General features: G+C 50.9%; 9 protein-coding genes across 9 annotated transcripts; 4 read left to right on the top strand and 5 right to left on the bottom strand.

The window, feature by feature from the left end:
* Positions 1-17: 17 nt before the first annotated feature.
* M438DRAFT_371407 (translocase of outer mitochondrial membrane complex, subunit TOM41) lies at positions 18-1,253 on the top strand (the record flags this gene model as incomplete). The annotated part of the gene is made up of 3 exons (XM_029908257.1): positions 18-386; positions 439-1,089; positions 1,146-1,253. The coding sequence occupies 3 exons, from the start codon at positions 18-20 to the stop codon at positions 1,251-1,253; spliced, it is 1,128 nt and encodes a 375-aa protein (XP_029764672.1).
* A 1,101-nt stretch (positions 1,254-2,354) lies between these two features.
* Positions 2,355-2,894, top strand: M438DRAFT_342079 (uncharacterized protein). The gene has a single exon (XM_029904661.1). It carries the CDS (start codon positions 2,383-2,385, stop codon positions 2,647-2,649), a length of 267 nt encoding a protein of 88 aa, XP_029764671.1. The 5' UTR covers positions 2,355-2,382; the 3' UTR covers positions 2,650-2,894.
* Positions 2,895-4,960: 2,066 nt separating this feature from the next.
* Positions 4,961-5,442, bottom strand: M438DRAFT_351743 (uncharacterized protein; the record flags this gene model as incomplete). Its single annotated transcript, XM_029906743.1, has 3 exons — positions 4,961-5,122; positions 5,190-5,250; positions 5,306-5,442. The coding sequence occupies 3 exons, from the start codon at positions 5,440-5,442 to the stop codon at positions 4,961-4,963; spliced, it is 360 nt and encodes a 119-aa protein (XP_029764670.1).
* A 1,596-nt stretch (positions 5,443-7,038) lies between these two features.
* Positions 7,039-7,912, bottom strand: M438DRAFT_331391 (thioredoxin-like protein; the record flags this gene model as incomplete). Its single annotated transcript, XM_029903402.1, has 2 exons — positions 7,039-7,054; positions 7,116-7,912. The coding sequence occupies 2 exons, from the start codon at positions 7,910-7,912 to the stop codon at positions 7,039-7,041; spliced, it is 813 nt and encodes a 270-aa protein (XP_029764669.1).
* Positions 7,913-9,393: 1,481 nt separating this feature from the next.
* On the bottom strand, positions 9,394-10,667 carry M438DRAFT_331390 (guanine nucleotide-binding protein-like protein subunit beta 1; the record flags this gene model as incomplete). Its single annotated transcript, XM_029903401.1, has 5 exons — positions 9,394-9,411; positions 9,465-9,584; positions 9,636-9,725; positions 9,780-10,492; positions 10,553-10,667. The coding sequence occupies 5 exons, from the start codon at positions 10,665-10,667 to the stop codon at positions 9,394-9,396; spliced, it is 1,056 nt and encodes a 351-aa protein (XP_029764668.1).
* Positions 10,668-12,687: 2,020 nt separating this feature from the next.
* Positions 12,688-13,251, bottom strand: M438DRAFT_342070 (ribosomal protein S14). Its single transcript, XM_029904660.1, has 4 exons — positions 13,220-13,251; positions 13,056-13,147; positions 12,808-12,907; positions 12,688-12,712 (listed from the first exon to the last, which is right to left on the bottom strand). Exons 2-4 carry the CDS (start codon positions 13,115-13,117, stop codon positions 12,704-12,706), a joined length of 171 nt encoding a protein of 56 aa, XP_029764667.1. The 5' UTR covers positions 13,118-13,147; positions 13,220-13,251; the 3' UTR covers positions 12,688-12,703.
* Positions 13,252-13,387: 136 nt separating this feature from the next.
* Positions 13,388-13,807, top strand: M438DRAFT_310830 (uncharacterized protein; the record flags this gene model as incomplete). Its single annotated transcript, XM_029902441.1, has 2 exons — positions 13,388-13,441; positions 13,499-13,807. Exons 1-2 carry the CDS (start codon positions 13,439-13,441, stop codon positions 13,805-13,807), a joined length of 312 nt encoding a protein of 103 aa, XP_029764666.1. The 5' UTR covers positions 13,388-13,438.
* Positions 13,808-14,831: 1,024 nt separating this feature from the next.
* M438DRAFT_84815 (uncharacterized protein) lies at positions 14,832-15,262 on the top strand. The gene has a single exon (XM_029910357.1). It carries the CDS (start codon positions 14,935-14,937, stop codon positions 15,175-15,177), a length of 243 nt encoding a protein of 80 aa, XP_029764665.1. The 5' UTR covers positions 14,832-14,934; the 3' UTR covers positions 15,178-15,262.
* Positions 15,263-15,823: 561 nt separating this feature from the next.
* M438DRAFT_371403 (uncharacterized protein) lies at positions 15,824-16,920 on the bottom strand (the record flags this gene model as incomplete). The annotated part of the gene is made up of 2 exons (XM_029908256.1): positions 15,824-16,446; positions 16,695-16,920. The coding sequence occupies 2 exons, from the start codon at positions 16,918-16,920 to the stop codon at positions 15,824-15,826; spliced, it is 849 nt and encodes a 282-aa protein (XP_029764664.1).
* Between the last annotated feature and the right edge of the window lie 162 nt (positions 16,921-17,082).

Genomic DNA, 17,082 nt, shown 5'->3' with positions numbered 1-17,082 from the left:
CAGCAAAAGTCTACATCATGACGTCGCTTCCCATCACCACCACCCCCTACCCTCCCGTGGCGCCTGTGGCTCCTGTCGCCGAGAAGAAGTCTGGCGCTCTGTCCGCTGTGTCCAACAATGCTCTGGCCTCGGCGCTGAAGGATACATACTCAGCCTTCCAGGCACGAAGAGAGGCTCTGGGTCTCACCAACCCTGGTACCGTCGAGAACGTCGCAAAGGAGGTCCAGCGCGATGTCTTCCTCAACAACCTGTCCTTCTCCGGCCTGCGCGCCGACCTCACAAAGGCCTTTAGCGTCTCGCCGCTGTTCCAGGTCTCGCACGCCTTCTCCCAGGGCTCCCAGCAAATACCTCCTTATGCTTTCCTCGCCCTCTACGGCACCAACAAGGTATGCTCGTCTGTGTGCCGCTTTCTCGATGCCCACCTGTTGACACTCCTAGATTTTCTGCCAAGGTAACCTCGACAGCGACCTCTCCCTCTCTGCCCGCTTCAACTACCGATGGACTCCCCGCTGGGTCACAAAGACCACCACCCAGATCCAGGCTGCTTCCATGGCTGGTCCTGGAGGTGCCCAGTTCTCCTTCGAGAACGACTATGTTGGCAACGACTTCACTGCTCAGGTCAAGGCCATGAACCCCTCCATCCTCGACGGTCCTCTTACTGGTATCTTCATTGGTAGCTACCTCCAGAGCATCACCCCTAGACTTGCTCTCGGTCTTGAGGCTGTCTACCAGAGACCTGCTGCCCAGCTCGGCCCCGAGGCCATGATCAGCTACGCCGCCAAGTACAAGGGTGAGGACTGGATCGCCAGTGCTCAGCTTATGCCTTCCGGTGGTGTCCAGGGTTCTTACTGGAGAAGACTTTCCGCACAGCTCGAGACTGGTGTCGACCTCAACCTGCAATTCGCCGGCAACCCCATGATGGGCGGCATGAGAAAGGAGGGTGTTGCCACTCTTGGTGCCAAGTACGACTTCAGAGCAAGCAGCTTCAGAGCTCAGGTCGACACTGCTGGTAAGCTCGGTGTCTTGCTCGAGAAGAGAATTGTCCCCATGGTCCAGATCACCTTCGCTGGTGAGCTCGACCACGTCAAGGTAAGCGCTATCCTTCGTACATTCATACTTGACATACCACTGACCTTTTCTGCCAGAACGCCGCAAAGGTCGGTCTTGCCGTTTCCATCGAGGCTGCCGAGGAGGAGGTTATGGCCCAGCAAGAGAGCGCCATGGCCGCCGGCCCCGTCACTCCTCCATTCTAGACATCTCGCAGTGTAACTCCCCTACTCTGCCGTGTACATTACAAAATTTGACCCTCTCTCCTGATGTCTTTGTTGTTGTCGATAGCTGGCCTTTTTGCCTGAGTTGTGGGAAACAGATGGTTATCTGTTTGGCATGGAAGCCTCGATCTATCACATCTTGTGTCGTGGTTTATGAAGAAAGAGAAAAAGGAGGTTCTTGGACCGGACACGAAAGGCGCGGAATCATGATCAAATATGCATTCTCTGTATTCTATGCTCTTTTGCAATTGGCATCTTTGTGCAAGTCGTGTTGACAACGTTTCCACCCAGCACCCTTCCAATCCTTGACCATGGTTGTGCATCGGTTGGCAGCGGCATAGGATGAAGAGCGATCTGATTAATACTTGGTGCAACGGTAACATAACTATTCATGGCAAAGTAGGTACGAGTACGAGTATTTGTGAAGTGACACTTGGCCTTTGATGTTTCCCATCTCGATCCCGCCCATGCTCAGCGCCTCACAGCTCCAGACGGTGCAGAGACGGTGAAGGACTCGCAAGCGGCAGCAACAATCTCGATCACTCTAATGAGAAGCTCCACCTGAGAGCGAGGTCCAGCCCCTTCACATGCCTCACAAAGAGCAGCTCACGTGCTGAAATCCAAGGTAGAGCCTCAAAATGACGTTTCCGTAGCTGTGACGTACCCCGCTCGCACAAGGCAGCAGCCACCAGCTGGCCAGCTGTTGCCCCTCACCTCGGCCTGAGCCCCACGTTAAATCGCTCATCGGGGATTCAGTAGACGGAGGCGTACGCAAACAGCGTCAGGTGGCTTCCTCCAGTGACCGAGCAAGGAAGTAGCGTGTTGTGGCTGAAGACGAGCAGCGTAAATCGTCACCCGTAGAATTGCTTGGACTGGTGTGGAGTGGGAAAGTGAAGGTGAGAAAGTGGCCCCAAGTGAAGTCACACGTCATAGTGACCTACGTTGTTGTTTGTCCCGCATTGGGAAGTGAGCTCTCTGGCAGCTTCCAACTCCCAAGCTCCCAGCTACTTAAGAAGCTCCTCTCACCACCAACCTCCGTCTCTTTTTCATCAACAAACATCCAAACAATTCTCTTTTCAAACCAAACAACCAACCCAACCCACACATCAAAATGTCTGCTCCCAACGCCAACGCTCCCAACGAGGGTATTGTCGGCCAGATCGGCAACTCTCTCAACAACGCCGCCCAGTACGTCTCTGAGACCGTTCAGGGTGCCGGTGCCACCGCTTCCAAGGAGGCCAACAAGGAGAAGGCCAAGGGCAACTCTGCCGACGACTCCATCTCCGGCCGTGTCTCTGGTGCCATGGGCGCCGCCTCCGACAAGGTCGACGAGAAGAAGCACGAGGGCTCCGCCTCCGCCAACAAGAACTCCATCTAAGCGTTCTTCAACCTTCTCACCACCATCAATTCGACCAAGTCTTTTCTCATGATGACTTTCGACACGACGGCATGACACGACAACATCTCTAGCTCCCCTTCTCAGGGTTGAGCTCAAGTTCTTTGCTATGAGGGGTTCACTTTTTACAACGACACCGGCGATGGCAGGGCAACCAGCGCTCTCCATACAATGGTTTTCATGATGTATCCATAATACCCCAAATCACAAATACCCCTCAAACATCACTTTTGACTTTGCTGTGACTTTTGTTCCATTGTGAATTTTATCTTTTCAATTATCTGTGTTGCCTCTATTCACTGTCTTCGTATCTTTGAACCTATCTTGTTATACATGCCATCCTTTGGTCATACGGTGAGCTTTGCAGAGCTTGATTTGTGCTTTCCTATCAGCCCCTCCATCAAGCTGCGGCTGGCTGACGGCTCCCACGCTGATCAGATCTACCAGGATCACCACCACCAGCATGCTCATCAGACAGGCACGAAATTATGCGCACAAGCTGCACGACATCTCGCAGAATCAATTCATACCCTCCACAGTCCATATCCTCAATCCCATCACCACCCATGGCCTTTCCGAACCCCTCCAGCCTCAGCGAAACAGCTGCCCCCGCGCTGCCGCGCACGAGCGACGTCTCCAAGCAAGGATCGACAAGATCAACGAACCGTGTCCGGCAAACGCATCGAAACAAACCTCACTTCCCGACAATCCATGACGGAGAGCGAACCACTGAATTGAAAAAGTTCGGGGGTGGACATATACTCACCTCGAAGGCGCTTCTATAATTCTTGCAATCCATATTCTTGTCCACACCGTCGTCTCCCTGCTCTTTATCACCCACTCATAACCAAAAACAAAAGGAACATTCACACGCACAGACGATTTTTACGATTTATACGAATTGACGGATTGATCACGATGTTTTTTGCAAAGACCATAGTTGCTGCTTTTGCAGTTGTGGGTTCTGTGTCGGCTTTGCCTGTGCAGAAGAGAGACGATGCTGTTATTGGAGACCCTGCCAGTGTGTTGCCCTTCGCCACACCATCACTCACTTCAGCAAAATCTAACATATCATGAACAACCAGACCCTCTAGACGACCTTCTCACAAACGTCCAAGGCGGTCTCCGCGGTGGTCTCGATTTCCTCTCCATCCCGAGTGGAAGTAGCAAGACCAAGAGAGATGACGCCGTTATTGGCGATCCAGCAAGTGCGTTATCCTCCACCACTCCAGCCATCTCGATCTCGGATACTGACACGATGCAAAAACAAGACCCTCTAGACGACCTCCTCACAAACGTCCAGGGAGGCCTCCGCGGCGGTCTCGATTTCCTCTCCATCCCCAGCGGAAGCAGCGATAAGAAGAAGAGAGATGTCATCGGTGATGCCGCCAGTAAGCAACCACTTTCCATCCTTTTCCAAGACATCGATAGCATACAAGATACTGATGAAAAGCAGACCCATTGGATGACTTGTTGACAAATGTAGACTCTGGAGTAGAGGGCTTCTTTGATTTCCTCGGTGCTGGTGGTAAGAAGGAATAGAAAGAGTGTACAAAGCTGAGGAAGATGGATTTTTATAAACGCTGGGTGGATTGTAGTGTATGTATATATGGGACTACAGTGGCGTTTTGAGGATGATGGATTTGTATATATGGGATCCAGGATTAATGTGCCACTACTTGATCATTGCTGTTGCTGCTTCCAAACATAAGAGTGATGAGGTCGAGTTTGACACACAAAGACTGGCTGGTGAGGGGACCACCCTGACGTGTCATGATTATGCTCTCAGCATCTTGTCACGACTCATAGGAGGTAGCCATAGGTAATGAGGTGCTTTCTCGGCATGAAATACAGACATCCTTTGAATAGCAAATGTGTACATCGAGGTGGTGGAGCCACCTACAACAGACAGGCGAATCTGCATTTCTCAAGCTTGACATCAACGAAAACAACCAGGAGAACCGTGGTGGGAGCAGCATAACTCTCGCATACACAGGAAGAAGTAAAGTATAGAATGAACAAATCATCATAAAAAGAAGTATGTAAAAAACCTCCCATAGAAGAATTAAAACCAAAAACGAACCCACAAAAACATCAGAAATGGGGTCTAGAATATCCCTGATGCACCGTGTGGGCCCGTTTCCCAAGAAACAAGCAAACCGAAAACTTTAGATACATTTCAAAAGGCTCGAAGAAATGCCACTTTGAAAGATGAAGAAGAGATACGAAATATAAGAGGGCGTAACAGGTGTCATGTCAGAGGTTGTTCGTGTAAACATGTCAATCAAGACATTTACAGGAGGACAACGGCGGCACCGAGGGCGGCGAGACCGTAACCGGCAGCGACGACGTTGTTGGCGGCACCAGTGTAGATGGCGGGCTTGGTGGCAGAGGCAGTGCCGTTGGAAGAGCCAGTGGCAGAGGGAGCCATGGTCTTGACGACGGTGCAAGGGCACTGCATGGAGTAAATCAGTCAAGCTGTTCGGAAATTGTGGCAGAAAGGTGAAGGATATCAAACTTACGTCGGTGATGGTCAAGGTGGTGGCGGAGGAGACGGTGTAGGTCTTGCCGTTCTGGACAACACTGCAGAAAAAGCCGTCAGTCATGTTCGCTGTTGTTCCGAGGTCGGGTTGCTTACGTGGTGGCAGCAGGGCAGTAGGTAGTAAGTGCGGTGACGATCTCAGTGGTGTAGACGGTTCCGTTGGCAGGAGCGGTTCCGTTGATGTAGGCAGCAGAGGCCGAGGCAGCAAGGGCAATAACACCGAAGGACTTCATTTTGATGATTGGGTTTGGGGTTTGGTTGGTTGGTTTGGGAGGAGTAGAAAGAAGCGAGTGTGAGAGACTTGGAAAAGACTGTTGGAGTTGGTTGGATGATGGAGAGAAAAAATAGGGCAACAAGGAAGAGGTGTTATATATCAGATGTCGGTGTCTGTGTTGAGTAGGGTCTGGGTCGTCGGCAAGGAATGCTAGGCTCCATGGTGCGTCGTGGACAAGGAAATGAGATGGCTTCGATATGCTAACAAACGAACGTTCGGCGGTGTTATCTCTAACGGTCGTAATCAACTTCTTCCTGAGTATGGAAAAGGTTTATGGAGTCGTTGAACTTTTGCAAATTTGGTGATCGTTCGACATGGACACAGAAGGTACTGCCGACTCATGCTGATGCTGCAATTGTGGTCGCAAGTATCTAACTCGACATCAGGACTTACATGCGTGTTTGAGAAGGACGACTCATGGTATCGTATAGTACGATAGACGATAGATAGTCATTGATCTCGTTCGCTCTCCTCGAAGTAGCCGGGCAAAGCGGTCGTTGAAAGCTTCAACGTCCTTGGACGAGAAATTGTCCGAAAGCGCCATCAAGCATGGCATCACTAACGATCCACTGCAGGTCCACGAATTTCTAGGGCTCATACTGTTGCCTTTCTTGGAACCATCAGGAAGCAAGGGAGGAGATGCTTACCCTCGGGGTGTTCGAGAAGGGCAAACAAACGGTTCCTCGGAGCTTGAGTGCCCCTTGAGGCAAGGGGAAGCGGATGGATGATTTTCGGGATGAGTTGCCTGCTCGACTGGGCCTCACAACAAACAAAAAGTCGTCAACACAGCCCATCTTGTCAGCTCATGGATTGTGGGATTGTGGGATTTGGCTTCGTATGACACTGTTGGTAATTTGAAGATGCGGAGTAAAGGTTTGATTGAATATTGAAGTATGCGTCTCCTATTGCACCGTCTTCGCAGATTACCGAGACTTGTAGAATGCATACATATAAGACTGCGCTGCTCCCTCAAAATCGATCCGTGTGTTACACCAGAACATCGTCTTCTTGATTGTGGATACAATATTGGTCCCGCAGTCGGCCTCCTCTTCTGATCGTCCACACCAGCCTCAGGTTTCCATAGTCGAACGGTCAATGGGATCATCACTATCGTACGTGCACGTCATCACCGTAGTGACAACCAACCAACGATTCAACTTGGATCAGGACTTGAAAATAAACCTGGAAAGGAAAGGAGGTTTACTACGGTCCCAGACGTATTCAATCGCGCTGGATGATGACTCGAAAGATCCGATCTCTCCTTGCCAAGTGTACTACTGAGTCTTGCTCTGGTTGGAAAGGCAGGCGATGAACATTAGCGTCTCTTTTGCAAGCTCATGTTATACAAGCATATATACAAGCCTCAAATCCAAGGCGCATGAAAACATGGCGGGCAATGATATAGACAGATGCCCGCGAAGCGCCAGACCCCACGCTATTCAAAAAATGACCATCTCGTTCGTACAACTCCGTGAAAGCCATCGAGGCAACAAACTGTGGTGGGTATTCTGTGGCAACAGCTGCAACTTTAAGCGTGCTCGGTGGTGTTATGTCGTTACAAAATCTGGTGTCTGTAGGAGAAGAAGGTTAGTAACGTACTGATAAGACGGACAACGGACGGGTGAAACATACTTCTGGAAAAGGTGCTCAAGGCTGATGGCACTGAGTTCAGCATCATCAGGAATCTCGTCGACAACAGGCACGAGACCTGCAAACTTGTCGCCGCCGCGGTACGCCAGAACAGCAGGCACACCGGCAGGCTCCATCTCAGCATCAAGGTAGTGCAGCTTGACAAAGCGAGTAGTTTTGTGCTTGCGAGCTAGTTGACGCATGCAATCCTCGACCATATAGCTGACCTCTGATGAGTCGTCGTAGATAAAGACGATAACGACAGTGTTCGAAGGACTGCGATCCACAGCATCCAGGAAGCCCTCGCCGTCGACTGAGACAAGACCACCATAAGTAGCGCGGCTGCGTGGCTGGCCGATGCTGTTGCTGGCCTGGCGGCCATTTGCTGATAGCTGGTTAAGCCTCTTTTGTCTCCACTCGGCCATGAACTCGTCTTCACTCTCGATGTCGCTTCCGCTTTGGCTGCCCTTGCTTCTTCCATCCAGACTCAGCTGTGCCACGTTTGGAGCGTACTCGTAGTTTTGTGTTCCAGCTTTTGGCGATGAGTTGCGCTCTCGTCGCGCAGCTTCAAATGCTTGCGCATCTGCGATGACACCCTTAGGACCTGTGTTGGAGTATGACTTGTTTCGCGGAACGTGATCTCTAGAGGGGAGGTTGGGGAGAGCTGAAGGTTCGTCGTCAAAGTCGGACAAGAGGTCGTCGTTTTCTGAGGGAATCGAGTCGTTGTCGTCTTCGGGGTGTTGGGTGCGACGAGACTTGTCGCGGAAGAGCTCGTTGTATTCGTCTTGTGCTGTCGTCATGATTGCGAAGAGATGCGAGTGTGTATATGAGGTTGTGTTGCGAAAGCGACTTTGTCAATCAATAGTTGAATTGCTCTTGCTAAAGCGTGGACCGTGCCGGAGAAGGGTCAATCAAGGGTCCAGTGTGGAGTGAGTGCTTGTCGTATGCGTTTGGGAGCAAAGTATCAATGTCAATGTTGAGGTCGAGCAGCAAGAGAGTACTGATAGGGTGTTTAGGCAAGAAGAGCATTCCTCGAGCAGAAGATATATACCCCCTCTGATGATGATGCAAAGGCGTTTGGGATTTCAGGGGCAGCTACTCAGTACACATACATAGAACATGTGAATTTCAGGATTCCTTCAAGGCACATTCAAACAAGGCCTTCAGAACACGCACTGCTTGCCCTGTCGTCGTCTGACCATGAAGCCACTCCCAATGTCAAGCATCCTCCAGCGAAACCTTCGACCTTAATCCTGTAGCTGTGATTATGACGGATCCCACGGACCGAGCGCCTTGAAATCAAACCTGCACGGTCCAGGATCAAAGCTAGAAGCATGTGAAACAGCCACTCGAGCGGATCCCGCTTGCAACTCCTTTTTAATCTGTCCTGCTCAAACATGACCGTGAGAGTTTCGCTTCAATCAAGTTTCAACCTCACCGGCACGCCTGCCCAACTTTCAAGTTTCACTGCAAGACACCAATTAAAGTACGTCTCAATTATAAGGGTTCCTACTGCCCTCTACGTTGTATGCATGCCTCGCTTCGTAGAATGAAAAAGGGAATTATTTCTCTGGCATCTGCTTAAGTTCAAAGGAAAAGTACACTACGAAGAATGTGCGCGTGGTTGAACCCCACGAATGCAGGACTTGCAAAGAGGGAAAGAACCGCTATAAAACAACAAATGAAAATTGACAGCGGGAACGTGGGACATGTGCTTGATAAAAGGAAAAGAGTTGAAGAGCAGAGGGAAATCCATCGCAGCACTTTTTCTCCTTTTTAATCCCATGCGCAGCAGCTCTGCCCCTCTACCCAGAGTCCGGGAGGTAGAAAAATCGACAACCAGGGAATTTGCTATGGGTAAGACGCCAGAAAAGATAGAGAACTGCGAAAAAGACAAAGAATTAAACACCAAATACCACCCCGGCCCTGGCAGAGGCTTGCTGTCGCGCACATTTGAGTACACAAGACCTCCATTATGAAACGTGTATGATTCAAGAAGAAGGAAAGAAAAGGGGACGAAGGTTGTCTGTCGGATAGATGCTTGTGTAGAACCGCTCCGCCCCCGTAATCCCTAAAAAGAGACTCTGCTCCGGCAGAGTGTGAAGTGAAAATAGGCCACTGTGTTGCGGTCAAGGCGTGTTCTGCGTGGCACATGCCCTTCGGTGGTATCGTTTGTCCGTTCTTCTGGTGTGGAGTTGCACTGTCCCGTTGTCTGGACAGAAACACATGATGGCGTTGATGAAAATTATGAAGTTGACAAGACTCGGTTGAGATAGGATTATTATGCCCAGATGCGGAGCTGTGTGGATTGTTAGCAAAGAACATGTAGGACTTGAAACCCGGGATACGCACCATAGAGTCCCAAGAACCAGTGCAGAGCGAAAGAGCATCGTTGCTGACGCCCAAACAGCTGACACGGTTGTCGTGACCTTGCAATGTACCGACTCTCTCACCGCGCAGAGTATCCCAGACCTAGCCGAAGTCAGTATTTTCCAGAGATTGATCAGGATGACAGATACATACCTTGCACTCGAAGTCATCGTAACCAGCGAACAAAAGTCTACCAGAAACGGAGAATGCGACGGAGGTGATACCGCAAACGGGCTCGCCAATCTGGAAAACAAGTCAGCTAAGTTGCCATTTAGACGCCAATTCAAGAAGACATACGGTGTAGCTCTGCAGCTCTCTGTCGGCGCGGATGTCGAAAAGACGGCAAGAAGCGTCGTCGGAACCAGTACCAAAAGCGTTTCCGTTGGGGAAGAATTGGATGGCGTTGATGTCCGAGTCGTGAGCAGCGAAGGTCTGAACGCACTTTTGCTGTCTAATATCCCAGAGCTTGGCGAAAGCATCGCAAGCACCGGAAACGAATTGATTGTTGTCGAGAGGGTTGACGCTCAAGCTCATAACGTCGCCGAGATGGTCGGCAAATTCTTGCAGCTTCTGGCCGGTCTCAATATCCCAGAGCACACAGGTCATGTCACCAGAAGATGTCAAGATGCGACGGTCGTTGATGAAGCGACAGCATGAAAGGTAACCGGAATGACCGGAAAGTTCTCTGGCGACGCGGGTAGGGCCGTCGCGAGCGGAAAGGTTGTAAATGGAACAGATGTTGTCAAGACCACCACAAGCGACGTAGTTGCCGCTGGGAGCATAGGCACAAGTCATGACCCACGAGGATCTGAGAGGGATGGCGTGGACCTTGTTTGTGCTGTAGGCGTCCCAGATGATAAGCTTACCATCTTGCGAAGCCGAGACGAGATGCCTTCGGTCAGTAGACCAGTGCATGGCGTAGATCTTTGCGAGATGGCCCTTGAGGGTACGCTTAGTCTTCATCTGGAGGCGAGGAAGAGCCTCTGTGCGTTGACGAGCAACATCGCGAACTGTGATGGGCGGTCAGATGGATGTGCTGTGAGTGGAAGGTGGTGGCTGGGTAGACTTACGGGTTGTGTCGGCAAGCTCGTCCTTCTTCTTCTTTATGCGGTCCTTGAGGGCTTCGGCATCTCTACGAGCGATTGAGATCTTCTGCTGGATGGACTCTGCGCTTCCGTCGGCCATGGCTGTAGATTTCTATTTGCGATCGGGAAAAAGTAGAGGAAAATTGGCTAATGAGCGACGCGGTCGTGTCTAGGCGGATGGACGATGGTAGGAAGTTTCGCCGACGACGTCTATAGCTTCAAAGGCGGCGACGAGATGTTGGTGACGGCTGTGACAAGAAGTGCGGAGCTCACGAGAACGGAGAGTGAGCGGCAGCGACAGGAGTCGGAGGTGCAGGTCAGCAATCAGGCGCTGGAAGGTACGGAAAGCGTGTTTGGTTGGTCGGGCAAAGGTCAGATCGGCGCAGATCAGGACACAGAAGGCAGGCGTTCACGACCAGAAGACAGCAGGAGGACGGTCGGCGGTCGACGCGGAGATGCAGCGTGGACGGCGAGGAATTGATGGATGATGTCTGTCCGTGGACGTGGGATTGAGAGGCCTGGTCTGCACGATGCGGATGCACGATAATGGGGGGAATGGATTTGGAGAGGTGTCGGCCGTCGGTAGGAGTCGACGGAAATCGTCAAAGCGCCCGACTAGCAACCTGACTGGCTCGGTAAACGGCCAAGGGTGCGGCTTGGTCCATGGAAACGGGAGGCAGTCTGGTGGAGCCAGCAATCTTCGCAGCCAACTCTAATCACCAAATGTTGCTCTTCATCAAACCACGCTGCACTATTCTGTCCTTTGCCGTCTGTGCGAGCAATCATACAAATTGTTCATCTCTGCTCCTGTTCCCCCGCTGCTGTGTCTTTCACCATCTGAAGACTCTGCTCGCTCGCCTGTTGCTAGACGTGTGCCCAGAGCCCAAGAAGCGGCCGTTTTCTCTTCTCTTCACCTCTTCTCTCTCTGCACCATTCCCGGCGCTGCCCGTTGGCTTCATTTTGCAACGGCCGGCTTGCTGCTTCCTAGGCGTGAGCATTATTGACTTAGCTCCCGAGTCTCGCCCACCGTCTGAGCCCACCTAACACTCGTCCATTTGTGCTTGCCCTTCTGCTTTGGCTTAGTTGAGCCTCGACATGGCTACTCACCGTTGCCACCCGATCCGCAACTCACACCGTCCATTGCTATCTGGAAATGGAGATGCATAGATTACTTCCATTGCATTGACCGGCCAGGGCAATAGTACACCTGCTTCGTTGAACGTTGCGGCCTTCTAGCCAATATATCATACTCAGAATTGCTTTGATCTTCGTTTACTGCCTGAATTCCCCAACTTCTGGCCCTCCCTCTCCTCGTTTCCCCCATGACTCGCGAGCCTCGATGCTATCCCTATTCTTGCAAAGTGTGAATCTTCTTGTACAGGCTAATCCATTGGCTTTTCATCTGTCTATGGTGGCAGGGCGAGGCCTTTTGAGCTGAAATGATTGCACAAGGAAGAAGTGCATGCATCGCCAATCTCCTTTCTTTGCCCTCCTCGGCTGTCAAATCGCGATTTATCCATTGCCCTCGAGTCAAGATCATTGCGTGTTCTTAGTTGAGCACACAGAGCAATAACTAATTAGATCAAATGTCACAACAGGATCTGAGCAACCACCGATGTCATTTATCATTAAAAGAGAGGGGGAACTGCCTTCGAGAAGTCGTACAGTTCATTGCCAATATAGATGCTATATTCGTCCCTTTCCTCCTGTACGCTGCCGACTGTACGCAAGGAAACATGGGGAACTTGGCGTGACCTTGCAGCTCGGCCATATCACTTGACCTGAGCACAGCCTCACAAACTGCAGCTGGATGCATTCGAAGTTCACAAGACGCTGGGCAGCAGACACATGCAAGGAAGAGGAGATCCTGTTCATGCAAACATACGGCAAGGGAAGTGGCACTAACATGCATGACAATAACACAATGACTTCGTTAGAGCGAGACAAGAAACTGCTTTTGGTTTTTTTCGTTGATTTGCGAGCAGAGGACGAGCTTCATTCCATGTCCGATAGTAAGAGCCATTGAACCCATGTAATTTTGCGTTGCAAGCCCCACCCAAGACTCCTGCCATGATCAACTCATCCTCCTTCGCTTGACGTGCGACAGCGACGGACCCAAGGATTGGGGCGTTCCATTTAGCGGTGCTGTGGCAGGATGTTAGCCTCCGACAGGTGATGACTCCAGAGCGCATGTCGGTTGCGGGTCTGGCACGGAAATGCGTGGGTGGAAGCATGCGTACCTTGATGAAACCAATGTCGGTGGACTTCTCACGGAAGCACTGACGGCAGATGTTCAGGCCGTACTTGCGGATGAGACCGGCCTTGTGGGTGCAGACGCGGCTGTAGAAAAAATTAAAGTCAGCCAGATGTCCTCCTTTCGAGTGTGTGATCCCCTAGCCCATGCGCGCCCAACACCAGTATATTCCATCTCTTGCTTCATCTATTCTCTCGAGCGAGCGCCGGGGATCGTGTGGTTGTGAAGACGCACCATTCTCTGCTGCCCTTGCCGTAGGTGCGAGGACGCGAGTACCAGACAGATTCGTGAGACATGGTTGCGGTGGATGGGTTGCCGTAAAGGTCCTGAAGAAGAGAAAAGCGCTTGTTAGATGGATTCCTTTTGCGATTTCGATGCGAGCGATAGAAGATACACACTTGAAGTCGTACGGTTTGCTGGTTGTCGTCGCGTGGTGCAGAGTCAGTCGCTTGTCTGAATTTCGGATTTAGAAAGTGCGATTCTTCGCTCTGCCAAGCCGCGCTAACCGCTTCAGGACTTGTGTGATCTGGGGGTTTGTTTATTCGACCATCACTCACGCCTGTTGTCTTTCACATCATCGAGTACAACTAGTCGTTTTGCGAATCAATTCAGTCATCATGGTGAGCGAAGCTTATGTTCTTTGATCTCAGGTGAGGTGGTTTAACGATTATCCCTAGACGAAAGACTCATCACACACATATATCCACCTGCACCGCAGTCACCATGCCGATCTTCTAGAGGACTTCAATCGCACTCACCTGCCCCATGAAGAGATCTATGTGCCACCCCAACATCAACCTCTCAATCCAGACGATGAAGATGATGTCGTTCCGGAGCAGCATGCGGCTTTTGGAATCCAAAGAGCCACACAGCGTCAACAAGAACCTGCTTGGCGTGACCTTGGTCTGGACAGAATCTTGAACGAAGGCCCTCCAAAGACTCAAAAGCAGAATGAGCAACTATCCAAAGTCCGTCTTCTTCGATGAACTTCAGCAATCTCCACTGGACGAATCAGACCTTCGTCTTATTTCTAGACCACCCCTGATAATGAATCATGACCTATTTTTCTACAAACACAAACTTCGTTCTTTCATGGACGTAATCATCTTCATGCCGTTTTGATTCCTATCTGGGCCTTTCTTTTGTCCCATGGCGATGGCCATGGTTGTTCTTTGCTTATATCATCCTGGCCAGGTTACATTTGGCAGCAGACCAGCAATCTTGAGGCATCTGCACTCACTATAATTACTGCCCTCTAACTCTCAGACTCTCATCTTCCTTTCCATATGACCAGTTCACATTGACTAAAGCCAACATCGACATCAAGCCTCGGTCGCCTGCACAGGGGAAGGGACAACCTTGCAACATTATGGCGAAGAACGTCAGAGACAAAAGAGCCGCTGCACAGAAGAAGGCCGCCGAAGTAAAGGCTAGAGCAACTAAACCTCTTGCCACTGAGAAGAAGCCAGACACTGAAAACAAGGAGCCCAAGACTGACGAGGAGAATGACCACACGAGCGAAGAAGGACCCGACATCACTGGAAAGGATCCTGGCATCGCCGACACTACTCCGGATGCTCGAGGTCGCGCGGTGCAACGTAGAAGGGGTGTCAGCTCTTCAGCACACACCTCACGACCGCCTTCAGCAGCGACAACGTCAACAAGAGCTACTACCAGAAGCCAATCTAGGATGGGTTGGAAACCCGTCCACGTGCCCGTCCCGGACGAAGAAGAGACCATCCCTGCAAAAACCCCACCAGAAGCAGACATCACTCAAGAATCAGCAAACAATCCCGACGTGGCCGCCGAAGTAGAATCGGAAGTGGAAAGACTCCCCCGCAAGAGTCCATCTGAGCGTGTTGGCTACTTCTATCTTGACGATCCCGAAGGCGACCTTTCCAAGCTCAGCAAAACCTTCAAAACCTATGGAAGGGTTGTCAGTTTCACTCCTGAGTCGGTGAGTCATATGTACCCTGCTTGGAGCTTGATCGGAGTAGCTAACGATGACTAGTATCTAGGCTGGGCTGAATTCGAAAGCACTGAAGTTCGCAACAAAATCGTCAAGGCCAGCCCACATACCCTGGACAGAAAGAAAGTTGTCGTCGAACAAAAGATGCGTTCGTACAAGGGCGTTCATGCTAAAGAACAAGCTAAACTGGATTCTGAGCAGGAGCAATCACGCAAGCCACCCCAGGTTCTGACTTCGTTGGCGGTCCAAGATGCAGCGATGAGATTGCAAGGAGCATTGACGGAAGTTAACACAGTCTCGATCCGCATGGGACACGGCACCCTTTCTCAGTCAGAGATTGATCATTCTCTAGCCCAGGCGATGCTGCACTTACTGGATCTCACTTAGAACAACCAATCCCATACTTCTGTCGAAGATGCTGAGGACAGCGAGGACGAGAAAGCGGTCTCCTTACACACCTCGTGGAATACCAAGGAGAGAACTGAAACTATCAAATGACACCCCATAGAGGTAGCTCGCAGTCAGCCTATTGGTCCACAGCAGAAGTGACTGTCGAACATGGTCGGGGTCTGTAGAGGAGAGGAGAGGAGAGGGGAGGGAGTCAGAGGTATCGGCAGAATAGTTGTCACTTCTTTGGTTGCTTGTTCTGTAGCCACACAAAAACACATACAACCCCTTGAATATTACTGCTGCTTTTCTCCCTCAAAGGCTCTAGAGCTTCGTTTCTTGTGATTATTATTCTATTATTCTTCGTCTATCATGCCAACACCAGACTTCATGTTTCTTTCCAATATATCTCTCTTCTGTCAGCATGCTGTCGTCTTAAGTGTGGCTATGTTTCCCCCTTCCCAATGCCGAACAACGACTCGCCAGCGTGTCGTAATCATAGTTCAGGCCGAACCAGCTCTACACGCTTCATCTGCCATTCGCCCAAACGACCTGTTGCGCATGACAAGTCCGCGATAATTCGGCTTGTGGCCAGGGATCAATGCTCCCTCGTCATCTACGTTTCACCCTCGACCGACCGATTCTCTCAATCAATCTTTGCAGGATGGAAAGTAAACGTGAACAAAGCAACCAACAACTTAATACCACCAGCAAGCCAAAGCACACTCTGCAAACCACCGGAACTGCGCAAAAGCCAGCCACTGATGATAGCACCCACAAACAACAGTACCACAGCAATAGCCCTACGATTTCTCTTGACGTTATGCAAAGCAAACAACTCAGCATCCCCCATCAAATCGCAATAAGTACTCGTAAGCACATTAACAGGCAACTCATTATAGCCCAAAAGCCTCGACGTGGCGATTTGCATTCCAGATTGGAAACCGAGAGGGGGGAAAAGGCTGACGATGAGAATGTTGTTGATGACACCGCGTTTGTGTTCGTCGTCGGGGTAGCCGGTGCGGTTGTGGGGGACAAGGTTGGCGCTGACGATGGCGGCGGAGATGATGATGAGGAGGGCTTGGATGAGGAGGATTGTGCTTAGCCAGAGGCGGTTGCTGGTTACGCCTTTGGGTGCTACGAGGCTGGTGGTGCGGAAGGTGAGGAAGGCGCCGAGGAGGAAGGAGGCTAGAGAGACAAGGGTTGTGGTCCAGGCGTGGGGGTTATCCGGAAGGCCAGCGGTAGAGAGACCTAGAATGACAGTGTTGCCTGGGATTGGTTGTTAGACATGATATTCGTATAATAGTAGAGGGTAGTATGATATGAACGAGTGCGGAGCAAGAACAACCGCCTCAATGTTGAGACTCAAGAAGTAACAACGTGCAAGATGCTTCTGATAGGTTGTGCTTCCCTCCTCGGGAAACCATGCATGTTATGTCTGCCTTGTTTCCAATTGCATACAAGAACAAAACGACAGGGTGGGAACTCCATTGAGCGACATGGAAAATGTGACCTACCAGTTTGCATTCCAACGAAAACACCCCAGTTGGCGAACGATGCTGCATCGACCAGACCAGTAACAAAAGAATGCACCAAAAGTGCAACATCTCCATATTCCTTGTCGACTGGTCCAAGGATTCGTCGCGTTGAGAAGAAACCAGGCTTCTGCACACCGAGAGGCTCGGGAGATGCCTTGCGCGGCGGCGAGGTGTCATCGGCTGTTGCTTTCGCTTCCTGAGGCATTGTCGCGAAATGTGATGGATTGGAAAATGAAAGTTCAGGACGGAAGAAATCGATTTGTGGCGGGAAGATGATTCTTGTTGTTGGGCCGCCGGCAGCTGTATACCGGTACACTCGCGCAATAGGTCGCGATATGAGAATGAGTTTTCCTTCTTTCCTTTCCCG

Source organism: Aureobasidium pullulans, assembly GCF_000721785.1.
Source record: "Aureobasidium pullulans EXF-150 unplaced genomic scaffold scaffold_2, whole genome shotgun sequence".
Classification (NCBI taxonomy): Eukaryota; Fungi; Ascomycota; class Dothideomycetes; order Dothideales; family Saccotheciaceae; genus Aureobasidium; species Aureobasidium pullulans.
Note: the sequence above shows the minus strand (reverse complement) of the source record. Positions and strands in the feature narration are given on the sequence as shown.

Coding starts and splice junctions, on each gene's coding strand:
- M438DRAFT_84815 (XM_029910357.1), top strand. CDS start 14,935: ATGCGTTCGTACAAGGGCGTTCATGCTAAAGAACAAGCTAAACTGGAT.
- M438DRAFT_342079 (XM_029904661.1), top strand. CDS start 2,383: ATGTCTGCTCCCAACGCCAACGCTCCCAACGAGGGTATTGTCGGCCAG.
- M438DRAFT_342070 (XM_029904660.1), bottom strand. CDS start 13,117: ATGTCTCACGAATCTGTCTGGTACTCGCGTCCTCGCACCTACGGCAAG. Junction 12,908..13,055: donor GGCAAGGGCAGCAGAGAATG/GTGCGTCTTCAC, acceptor TTTTTTCTACAG/CCGCGTCTGCACCCACAAGG.